The sequence below is a fragment of the Rhea pennata genome, chromosome 27 (genome assembly GCF_028389875.1).
Source record: "Rhea pennata isolate bPtePen1 chromosome 27, bPtePen1.pri, whole genome shotgun sequence".
Classification (NCBI taxonomy): domain Eukaryota; kingdom Metazoa; phylum Chordata; class Aves; order Rheiformes; family Rheidae; genus Rhea; species Rhea pennata.
This window is the reverse complement of record NC_084689.1, coordinates 6,328,253-6,340,262: the sequence shown is the minus strand read 5'-3', so window position 1 is coordinate 6,340,262 and position 12,010 is coordinate 6,328,253. Positions and strand designations below refer to the sequence as shown.

At 54.5% G+C, this 12,010-nt stretch overlaps 1 protein-coding gene across 1 annotated transcript; it reads right to left on the bottom strand.

Moving 5' to 3' along the window:
* Positions 1 to 3,796: 3,796 nt before the first annotated feature.
* Positions 3,797 to 11,480, bottom strand: LOC134151778 (ubiquitin carboxyl-terminal hydrolase 42-like). The gene is made up of 12 exons (XM_062596605.1): positions 11,411 to 11,480; positions 10,862 to 11,062; positions 10,015 to 10,125; positions 9,737 to 9,839; positions 9,497 to 9,564; positions 9,265 to 9,335; positions 8,634 to 8,716; positions 7,364 to 7,475; positions 6,823 to 6,963; positions 6,504 to 6,604; positions 5,926 to 6,064; positions 3,797 to 3,979 (listed from the first exon to the last, which is right to left on the bottom strand). Exons 1-12 carry the CDS (start codon positions 11,478 to 11,480, stop codon positions 3,797 to 3,799), a joined length of 1,383 nt encoding a protein of 460 aa, XP_062452589.1.
* Between the last annotated feature and the right edge of the window lie 530 nt (positions 11,481 to 12,010).

Genomic DNA, 12,010 nt, shown 5'->3' with positions numbered 1-12,010 from the left:
CGGCGGGCAGCGCGGGCAGCTGGCGCGTGGAGCCCGGGGCCGGCGCCAGGCTCCGGGCTGGCGGCTGCCGCTGAGAGGGCGGCGGCGAGCAAGTGCCGCGCCGCCCCGCCAGGCTGCCCAGCCCGCGGGCTGCTGCCGGGCCCCGCCCACCTCCGCGCTGGCTGGCTGGCTGAGCGGCAGGCCAGGTGGGGGCAGAGAGCCAATCGGGGCGCGGGAGGGGCGGGGAGCGCCGTGAGCGACGCGCGGCGTGCCCAGTGACCTTCGCTGGCGCTGCTGCCCCGCCCCGCCGCAGCCTCCGGGGCCTCGGGCGGGCCTGGCTAGGCCCGCGCCCGGGCCGAGCGGTCGCAGAACCGCGGAATCGGTGGGGTGGGAAGGGACCTCTGGAGATCATTGAGACCAACGCCCCTGCTCAAGCCGCGTCCCCTGGAGCATGTTAGACAGGGCTGCATCCAGGCAGGCTTTGAATGGCTCCAGAGAAGGAGACTCCACAACTTCTCTGGGCAACCTGTTGCAGCGCTCTGTCACTCTCACGGGGAAGAAATTCCTCCTCACGTTCAGGCGGACCTTCCGGTGCTTCGGTTTGTGCCCATTGCGTCTTGTCCTGTCACATGGCACAACTGAAAAGAGTTTGTCCCCGTCCCCTTGACACCCTCCCTTCAGGTACTTAGAGACGTTGGTAAGATCCCCTCTCAGTCGTCTCTTCTCCAGGCTCAACAGGGGCAGCTCTCGCAGCCGTTCCTCAGGGGGCAGATGCTCCAGCCCCCGACCATCCTCGTAGCCCTATGCTGGATGCTCTCTGCAGTAGCTCCACGTCTCTGTTGTACTGGGGAGCCCAGACCTGGACGCAGTAGTCGAGATGAGGCCTCAGCAGGGCTGAGCAGAGGGGCACGATCACCTCCCTCAACGTGCTGGCAACACTCTTCCTAAGGCACCCCAGGATACCATTGGCCTTCCTGGCCACAAGGGCACGTTGCTACCTCGTGGTCAGCTTGTCGTCCACCAGCATTCGCAGGTCCTTCCCTGCAGAGCTGCTTTCGAGCAGGTCAGCCCCCAGCCTGTGCTGGTGCCTGGGGTTATTTCTCCCTAGGTGCAGGACCGTGCACATGCCTTTGTTGAACCTCCTGAGGTTCCTCTCCGCCCAGCTCTGCGGCCTCTCCAGGTCTCTCTGAACGGCAGCACAGCCCTCAGGTGTATCAGCCACTGCTCCCAGCTTGGTGTCATCGGCAAACTTGCAGAGCAGGCACTCTGTCCCTTCATCCAGGTCTTGGATGAAGAAGCTGACCAGCACGGGACCCAGTCCTGAGCCCTGGGGGACTCCACTAGCCACAGGCCTCCAGCTAGACTCCGCGCCACTGATGACGACCCTCTGAGCTCTGCATTCAGCCAGCTCTCAATCCACCTCACTGTCCACTCGTCTAACCCACACATCCTGCGGGCTTACCTAGGAGGATGTTATGGGAGACAGTGTCAAAAGCCTGGCTGAAGTCAAGGTACGTACTGTCCACTGCTCTCCCCTCCTCTACCCAGCCAGTCATTCCATCATAGAGGGCTGTCAGATTGGTTAAGCAGGAGTTCCCCTTGGTGAATCCATGCTGACTACTCCTCATCACCTTCTTTTCCTCCATATGCCTGGAGATGACATCCAGATGACATCCAGGGCCCCGGCACGGCTGCCTGCTCCAGGGCCGCACACGGTGCCGCCCGGCTCCACTGCCCAGTGCCGGCCCTGGCACGGCCCGCCTGCTCCGCACCCCTGCGCCAGGCCGTGGCAGGGCCCCTGTGGCCCCGCTGCGCCCTGCTTGGCTGCAGCCCTTCCCCACGTTGCTGGTGCTGGCACCTCTGCCTTGGCTGCTGTATCCCTACTACATGATCCTTGGTGGGAACTGTCCGTGTTGTAACTTTTGTATCCGTACTACCTGATACTTGGTGAGAATGTCGGTGTTGTAACTTTTGGGTGTCTACAACAGTACTGTTGTGTTAAGCGGAATACAAATAACTAACAAGGTCTTGGAAATCTGTGAGAAAGAACAGCAGTTGGTTACATATAAATTCTGTGGCTTCCAGCCACAAAATAACCATGAGAAGCAGTCAACCTGAAGGTCAGAAGTTGAAGAGTAATGAAATAGCGACCCCCAGAGTCAATGTGGCCCCCGGAATAAGTCTGCACACCTGCGCAGTATCATAGCCCGGTTATGCAACCGGGCCGGAGTTGGGCTAGGCTCCCTGCACTTGTTGGCCCCAGGTGCCGGGACTGCCGCCTACCGCGAATCATCAGAAATACCGGAATTTTTCCAAAGGAGAGGGAGGCTGCTACACAACAGAGGACCACGTTGCCTCCTCGGGGACGCCCAAAAAGATTGTGCCTGACGACTCTCTCTCTCACCATGCAGACGATCGGGACAAGCATGGGAGTGGTCCTTCTCGAGATTACCATCAGGTCGGTCTGTTTGTAAGTATTTACTAATAAACTGCTTGCTGCTGAAGAGTGTTTGGGTGTGTGTGTGTCTGTGTGTGTGTGTGTGTGTGTGTTTGTGCTGGCTTGCCACACTGGACGTTTGGCCCCCGGGAATCTAACTGGAACAGCTGCAATGGACGCACATGGCTGTCTTGTCAGGACCAGCCGCGTGTGTGTGGCCGTGCACCCCAAAACACCCCCTCATTCTCCACAGGGGCCTCCTGGGATTTCCCTTTACCTTACACAATTGCCAGGCATCATCAGTTCCCCTTAGCCTCGCTTCCACACACCCACCCAGTCCCAGGCAAGCACTAGCAGCTGCTCATCAGCTCTGCTGACGCTCCACCTGCCCGACCAGCACAGCCCCTTGCTTCCTGCACTCCCGCTGGGCGCTCCCGCTGCACCCCATTCGGACCTTGGCTACTGCCAGGCACTGTGCGCCAGCGGAATCTCCACCACCCGTCGGCATTACTGGCACCTGCTATAAAAGGACGCCTACGGGAAAAGAACTGTGAAAAAAAAGCCTTCTTCTCTTGCTGCAATTCCGTACAGAAGGCTGAAGGACCACCAAGCACTGGGTTTGGTTTTGACAGTACTTTTATTGTTCTAGTGTTTGAACAATTTTCAAGCTTGGATTGGTTAGCGTTGTTTGGAGAATGGCTACCTGTTGGGGCTGATGGTAAGCTGTGCCCTTGATGGTAAGCTTAGTCAGAGTCTTCAAGGCTGCTGGCCGCAAGCTCTGCATCTGAACGACAAAAGGAAGCGGGCTCACTCCCTGGCATGACATTCAGCACAAACCCATCTGCTCAGCGGTTTGCTTTCTAGAGAGCAAAGACCTGAGCCTGCCCACAGCTTGACGTGCGCTGGGACTCCGGGCCTGCACCCACCTTGAGGGGGAGGCTTCCAAAAGCCTTCCTGGCAGAGCCACTGTATTTCAGTTGCCTGCTAAGACGCGGGTACTGTGCAGAAAGCAGGACCTGGCTACCTGCTTTCCTGGCACATCGTAGACCTTAGGGACGTGACATTTGGTGGTGCTTTTGCCTTCTGTCCTAGTAGCCACTCAAAACTGGAAACAAACAAGCATAGCAGCTAACCTCGCGTCTTTCTTTTAATTAAGGCAGAGTATTTGGAAGCCAGGGCATACCGCACAGCCTTCCTCACGCAAGCATTTAGAAAGCATTTAAAAGAATATGCTCTGCTCGAATAAAAAAGAATCCCGCACACTTCCTCTGGCCCCTTACCTTGCAGCTCCCTGCGGGATGCGATGGAGCTCTATTTCTGGCTGCCAGCTGCACGGGAAGGCTGCCCGTCCCCGTGGAGCTCTTCACTGCCACTGTTCCTCTACTGCTCCCATAGAGAGCAGCCTGGAGGATGGGCTTCTTCCTTCTCCTCCCACGGGCACTTCTGCAAACGAGGATCTGAGCATTCCAAGAAGCTTTTCAGCTTCTTCATGGGTCTCCTCTTTTTCTTCTTCTCCTTATGCTTGCCGCTGTCAACATGGAGCACAGAGAAATCCAGATCATACTGTCGGAAGGAAAGAGGCAAGGACAGACAACAGAGAGGTGCTGCTTGATGCCTCTAAGGGACTGCATTTTAGCAGGTCTGCTGCAGGCGGTGATTTGCAGCTGCTCTGTGGTCATTTCTGAACGTCTGCCTTCCTAAGACACGGACACCCTCAGAGGTCGAGTGGACATTAGGTCCTGGCTGGCACACAAACCAGTAAGCAAGGCTAGTTCTTGCCTTGTTCTATGCCTCATATGAAACCTTTGGGGTTCGGCATTTTATGCCTTTTAGTTTTCTACACCACTCTTTGTAAAAGCTCCGGGTGTCTAGTTATCCTCTGTGCATATGACAAATCTATGATTCTGCAGTCATAGATTTCATGCATGAGAACAAGCATTCTTGTAGCCTTATCAAGAACCGTGTGCAGACGTGATTCTAAGGTCTAACACAGCTCCCCTAGCTTCACTTGATCAACCCACCTACGTGATCTCCAGAGAGACTCTGCACTACTCAGAGTTCTTCAAAGCCAACTGGGAGCACCAGAGGATCAGCCAGAGAAGAACGAGGAGCGCACTGCTGAAATCTCTTTTCTCCACCCTTCGCCGTTTCCCTTCCGTTTTGATGTCGCTCCCTTCTGCACGCGGATGGCCTCTTTTTCTGCTTCCTGGCTTTCCTGTCTTCCAGGTAGGGCCCTCAAAACCCACAGGAACTGACACAGCTGGAGGTGCTCGTCTTTGATGAGAACATTTTCCAGGCTGCTGCTCCTGCACTGGACAGCGGTGCCAGTCTGCTCGGTGCCTGCTGAAGCGATGCCCATCCTGCCCTCTGGAGAGTGACGACTCGGGGAGCCTCTTGCTTTTGCAAGAATGCTCCTGTGACCTGTCTGGCTCTGTTTGTCCTCTGCTTTGGGGTCTGTAACGAGGACATTGGGCGGAGCTTCTGCCCTTGCCCCAGCAGCTCCTCTCACGACGGGAAGCTGTGCGCCAACTGCCGTTGCGATACTGCTGCTGGTGGCAGTTTTGCCTGTTTTGGCGCAGCCTCTGAGAGCACCTCCTCTTGAGAGAATGACTGACCGTTTCTGGGACACCAGCGCTATCTGCATCCTCTTTCAGGGCTCGCTTTCTCTCTAAATGACCTGAGCTCTGTATTGCAACAGAGGAGACTGTAAGATGGCCATATGCAAACACACAGCTTTGCAAAGCCCCAAACACAATCCCCTCCTACTCCCCCAGTAGTCCTACAGGTTGCCTCAGGAGCCTTACACACAAAAAACACTCTGCTTTAACTCTACGTGCAAGGCCGGCAAGTATTTCTCATCCCTACTTTTGGTTTTTGGATATTGGAAGTAAAACAGCATCATTTTTGGAAGCCCTTCCAGACAGCTGAACACGGATCAAAGCTCTTCCCAAATGTCTCTCTGTCTCTCTCTCTCTCTCCCTTTACATATATGTGCGTATGTTTGTGCCTCCATTCCCCCACCTCACACCCCTCACACTTTCCCTGAAAACCCTAGCATAATTGTGCCAGCACTCTGGAAGAAGCCATTCTGGTTTTGCTGGCTCAGCTGAAGTGACAGCACTACAAATAAACCAAGCAATCTTCCCTTTTTTTTCATGATTTGCACAGGCCTGGGCTCTACTTGCAATGTCTCGCAGTGCTTCAGGAAGCGGAGCTGCAAGAAAACAAGCAGCGGGGCTGACACACCATTTAGCATTAGGCACTGTTTGAGTGATTCTGGCTGCAGCAGGAGAGCTGTGAAGAAGGCTGCAGTGTGGGAGGGAAAATACAATGCAGACGTGACCACCACCCACCCCCCTAAAAAAAATAAGGAGAAAAGAAGGAAGGGAGGATGGGAATGAAGAAGGGAGGAAGGGAGGAAGGAAGGGAGGGAGGGAGGACAGAAGAGAGAGAATAATCCCACTATCAATTTGATGCCTTTCTCCTTCTCTCTCTTCACCCACATTTACCTTCATCATATGAGGAGGATGCTGTGGTCCCAGAAATCCGGCCTGCTTATTATTAGCCTCCTGCTGACCAAGGAACGAAGGGGCAGGGGATGGCACAGGTGCGTAAGAAGTGCCTTCTCCAAGTGTCTCCTCACAGCACCTTGGGAAACAACAGAGATCGCAGCTGAGACGTGGTCTGTCAGCCTCCTCTTGGGCTGAATCGCATCCTATCACTTTCCTGCAGCAGCTGATCCGTCCTACTGAAAACGTAACCAAGACTACAAGCTGAACATTAGATGCTGGTCTTGCTACCACGGCTGTCCCTTGCAGGGGACTCATCCTTACACCACCTCCGGCCTCAATTTCTCCTTGCTGGCGTTGGACAGCTCCCGAGAGCACCTACGTAACAAGTTACGCAAGTGCAGCAGGTGAAGGCCAAGCAATGAAGGACAACACACGGCACGGGGAATAGCACGCTGGACAGAACTGATTTCTACCAACAGTCCTTTCCTCCCAGGACAGAAAGAAAAACACGTCAGAGGACAAGAAGTTTCAGTAGCGCAAAATTACCCTGAACCCCTTTGAATACTTGCTCTTACCTGATATAAAAAAGTAAATACGCCTGCTGACTGAGAACGGTGTTGATGTCGCAAAGGACTACCGAGGCATCATTCATCTCATACCATAGTCCATTACTGGCCTGCAAACAAAGGCACCGATGCCTTTACAGCAACTGCGTGCTTTCTGCGGGAAATCCCAGACAGCACACTCCCGGACAAAGGATACACCAAGACTCGTCAAAGCAGACATGCGGCGAGCCCTTTCCCCTTAACAACAGTGGTTGCCAGCAACATGCTGCGGCAAGTTTCTCTTCACCAGCACAGATTTTACCCCGCAAGAAATGAAGTTGATGCTTACCTTGACGAAGCAGAAATAGTGCCCTGCACGACCGCTGGCACCTCTGTGCACCAGCACGGCGTACAAGGCGTAGCGGACTGGCTCTCCAGCTGACTCAGACATGTACGCTCGAAGGTCCAAATACTCTGGATAGTTCACGTCCTGAAGACAGAGCAAGGGCATTCTAAACTCATCTGGGAACACTTGACGGAAGAGCCGGAGAAAAGCACCTCTAAGAACATGGGCTGCGAGTTTAGACAGACGTTGTTGGGTTCCTCAGAAATCGGTCTTCCCTGGCACAACATTCGGTCCTTTCAGTTGCAGAGAACTAGCTGCTCAGGGCAAAACCAGCTCTTCAAGAGCAGGGCAAACGCTCATCGTCACATGGGAACTTTGCTGCTGCCGGAAGGAGAAAGAGGAAGACCTGCTTCTTGGGCTGATTTTTCCTCAACATCTTCCGTCGCTACAGTTACAGTCGGCAGACATTAACCACCTTTAAAGCAGTGTTCTGCCTTGGGAAATCGCCCTTCCCAAGAAAACATTATTACAGCTGCACAGATACCTTGCTAATCTTCCCACCAGTGAAATCGGCAAATCTTTTCAGGGCTATGGTGAGAACGTTGGAAGAGCGATGAACTGTAAACCTCTTGGACGCAGCAACCGTCTTCTCACACCTTCAAAGCAAGCACAGGCAATTGTTTCAAGGCATCTTCACACCTCCCCCCTCACGCCAAAGCTCAAACAGCTTTCCACGCTCATCCGAGCAGAATGACGTTTCCTTGTCTAAGGTGGTGCTTCTTCTCTTCAAGACACACACTGCATTTCAGCCGTGCTCGTGCAGCAAACCTACTAGGATGGACGAGGGCAGCTCGATACACATTGGGAACGTTGTCTTCTGGTAGCCAAACAAATGCCTGAGCACCCAGCTTTGCTGCGCCCAAAAGTAAGCCTCGCCAGCAACTCAAAAGGCAGCAGGAGCGTTACTCTCTCGCCAGAGCACAGTTCCCGAAGGCAACGCAAGGCTGCTGTTGCCTGGTAGGCAGAAGTGGCTGTTTCCAACTCGGGGCCTGGCTCCCCTCTTTCTGCTGGAATGCCAACAGTGAAAGAGAGCTGGAGAAAGGGAGCCTCAGTCCTCCGGACCAGGAACGGCAAAGCGCTTCCCAGTCGGATCAGTTCTCAGCATCACAAATACAAGATGCCAACAGTCACCTGAAAAGAGACTGAGCCGTCTGAAATCCTTGGAAACCAACCGCTAAATTTGCTCCGTGGCTCGCTCAAAGGCAGGACATACACGGTAATGCTCTCTGACATAGCCTCCTTCCCAATTCTGAGGTCAAAATACAAGGCAGAGAGTTCCAAACCCATCCACAGAATGCCTGGCTGCAGTTTTTGCCATTCAACAACTGCGCAAGCTGTCCTGCTAGCGAGCCAGCAGAGCTTGCTCACGTTCATTATCAGGCAGCCAGCTGAGAGTCACCTAGGCCCCCAGCTGCCTTCCACAGGGAACACCAGGACCTTCTGGAAGCTGTTGTCGCCTCCCACCCCAAATCCCTCTGCGCAGCTCCTTCCTGCTTGAGCTCACTGCTACACAGAGGACACGGCTTTTAACTCCTGGCCGTCGGGATAGGTCCGTGCGCAGCTTCACAGTTAGCAAGGCTGACCACCGCCAGGGAAAACAACACTGAAAGCTACAAAAAACATGAAAAAGCTAAAGCTGCCTCTCGTGCTCTCCTTTGTCTTTCTCAATTAAGTCCAAGGACAGCTTCTGCTCTGAGACGGACAGCACGTTCAGCCAGTAGCTCCCACTCCAATGGCGGGAGGAGGAACCTTACTTGCTGCATTTGTAGCAATTCTCACCATCCAGCAGTTCAGGTCTCACAAATTCTTCCAGCGCTCCAGAGACTGAGGAGGCTGCCTGGATGAGGAAGAAAGTAGGACACCTCAGCTCCCGCACACTCAAATCCAAACCTGCGACTACGCTTTGGCCGGAGGGCCTCCCTCCTTCACACGTGGCACACCTACTGCGAAGCAGCAAACACTCTGAAAGCAGGAGGCAGGAGCGGAGCGTGCTGAACACCGACCTTGTTTGAAAATGATTGTACTTTGACACAAAGAGCGACCTGCCTGTGGCAGCACACAGCTACGTAACCTGTGGTTTGCCTTTGCACAAACAACAAAAGCAAAACAAATGCCAATCACAAGTGTAGGAGAGATGCTCATTGCTCTCTCTCCAGCTTAAACTCCACACCCCACACGTACACGGAGACCATTCACGGGGCTTCCAGAGCAGGACCGAGTCCAAGCCGCTTCCCAGCCACCACCACCACCAAGCCCTTTTGCCGTGAACAGCGGGCATTCCTAAGGGAACTCCGTGGAGCTTAGAAAGCCACAGAAAGCGAGAACAAACCCCAAAAGCTCGGCGCCTTCCACCGCCCCTTCTGCCACACTTCTAAAACCTCTCACCGTTATCTCCAAAGGGATATCAAGGAACGCCTCATAGGAGTCCGAAACTGCTTGGCAGCTCAAGCACGTCACTGCAATTCAAACAGAAGCACCTCACCAACTGCCAAGGAGACTCACTTTGCTCGTTTACATTGCTGGGACCCGCTACTTCAGTCACACTGCAAGCTCTTTGTGACAAACGGGCACAAAGGCACAGGCCAGTTCTAAGGACAGTATCAGTTTCAAAACGTACCTCTGGATCGTAGAAACCCTCCAAATATTTGGTGAATGACCGTGGTGGCTTGCGACGAGCTGTCCAAGCTGGAAACAAATGAGCAGCAGCACTCAGAAGAGCTGAGGCAGAGACTCAGCTCTTTGTTTAAAGAGCTCGTCTCTTCTACAAAAACCCCGGACAAAGGTTTTCACGTAGGGTAGGAAACAAAGGTGCCAGCAGCGCTAGAGAACACTTAAAGGTTAACCGGGTTCTGCTTACTCGGTGCTTCCGCTCAAACAAGCTGTCTGCATAGCAGCCACGGTGTAACGTAAGAATTCATGAGCATCTTCCTGTCTGCCAAAACAGAAGTGCTCCCCTATCCCTAAGAAATACAAAGAGTACAATGCTTATCTCAGAAGAAGGGACAGGACAGAAACGCTGCTTTTCTCAAAGCACTCTTCCTGAAAACATTCCACTCGCCAAACCCTTGGCACCCGTGACATAACCCGCTGGAAATTCACACCTTGCTACAAAGAATGCCGTCTGAAATGACTTACGTCTAAGGTCACTGAAGACAGCTGTAGGCTCGATGGCACTGGCAGAGCAGAACAGGACCTGGTTAACGTGCGTCTCCATTGTGCACAGCATGCAGAAGCCTTGCGCACGACCTGTCCAGAGACAAGGAAGAAAGCACCTCAGTCGAGGGAAAGGTACCGACGTACCTGTGGAAAACCTTGAGCAACAACAACCCCAAAGTTCTAAGTGCGGTCTCTGCTCTCCATTCCACGCTCTCGTCTCCAAAGGCGCCAACAGCCCAGCCTGTGGGCATAAGCATTAACCAGCAAGTCTGTACTAGCACCCATTTCCTGAGCAAACCCCGGAACGACCACTGCCAGGCCCTCTTTTGCAGGCAGCTGCACAGGAAGAGCCAGACTAGCTCATACGGCTTTCACGGTGCTCTTTGGGAGTCTTACTCTTCTCACGGTTCAACAGCGACTCTGTCAGTTCTCACAGTGCTCGTGCAGGACGGAAAGCCGGCTGTGAAGGAACACTGAACACGTGGGATGCCCTCCTCCAAAATGTTGTCATCTTCCTACCAGCCAGAAAGCCAGAGGCCAACGATTCATCAAGTGCCTTACTTCCCAATGCCCTCAATCATTCGTTCACCTCAGGGACTAAAGAACCACCACCCCCCTGCACGACGTGTGACCACAGGCCATTAACTGAACACAAGCACTCCATCAGCTGTCCTGACTGGGATAGCTCAGGATATCCTGCGCTAGTAAAAGCCAGCGCCTACAGGGAAAACAGGACAGCTCAGAGTTTGCTTCACATAGTCATTCTTCTTCTTTCACCTGCAGAGCTGTCCAGGGGGTCACAAGGAACATGTTCACAAGTACTCACACGACTGGCTGTGTTCCCCGGAAAGCATGTAATTGGCCAGAGGGGGAGTGTAGGTCAAACACTGCAGAACAGAGTTGAGGAAACACGTGTTGCCCAGGTTGTGGAGTCCAGCTCCAACACTTTGCCTTTGCCGCCAAGCCACAGAAATCTTCTCGGGTGGGAAAAGCATCCTTTGTGGCGGAGCGATTCCATCCGTAATGACTGCAAGGAAACGAGATTGCAAAAGAGACTGCCGGCCTTCGTTCCTTTTCCTATTCTGTTCCTTTTCCTCATCCTAACCTTAACCCTTCACCTCAGGCCTCCAATTGCACGCTAACAAAGGGAACAGCCAAGACCCCCAGATAAGCCAGCAACCCTCTGAGCAGCAGGTCTTTTGCTAGGCAATGCTGTCGTCAACTGTCGCGCACAGCGGAGGGAGTCGATGGATTCTCAGAAAACTCTCCAGCATCCCCCACAGCTTGTCAACCCGTAAAGCCTTGCAACACTAGCCACTTGCGGTGCCTTTGGCCAGGCACAAAATTAACCTTTACTCTTGAGGTCTTTACTCACAGCAGTAGCTGCTTTCTAGGCCAGATCCTGCAGGTGGTACCGGACCCCAGCTTGCAGAGTGGGACTCCATTTTCGCCACACGCAGCTCCAGCTGGAAGAGGAATGAGCCCAGCGATCCAGCAGGCTCGCTCAGCCCGCCTTCGCTTGGGCCAGCGCGACTGCAAGCGCCGGGGCAGAGAGCGCGCGAGGAGCTGCTGCGCCGCCGCCCTCTCTGCCGCAGAGCGACCCCAGCCCTGCGGGCCATTGTGACGGGGGCACCTCAGCCAATGAGCAGGCGCCCGCCAGCCCAGTGGGACGGCCCTGCTGTGGTGCAACCAATCGGACCGCAGTGTGTCTGTGACGGGCGTGTGTCGGGGCAGCATGGCCCTGCCCCCTTTCGGCCCCGCGGCCCCGGCAGAGACGCGCTCAGCCGGCGCCCGGGGCCACCGGGCACCGTCCGCAGCCGGCGGCCGCTGCGCTGCCCGGCTCGTGGCGGGGGTGGGGACCGTGCTCCCTCCCCGGGCAGAATAAGCCTGCTAAGAAAAAAAGGCACGCTGCTGTCACCGCAGCTGTGGGGCAGTTTGGGCCGCCAGGCCCACGTTGCTGCAAATGGTCTTTCCC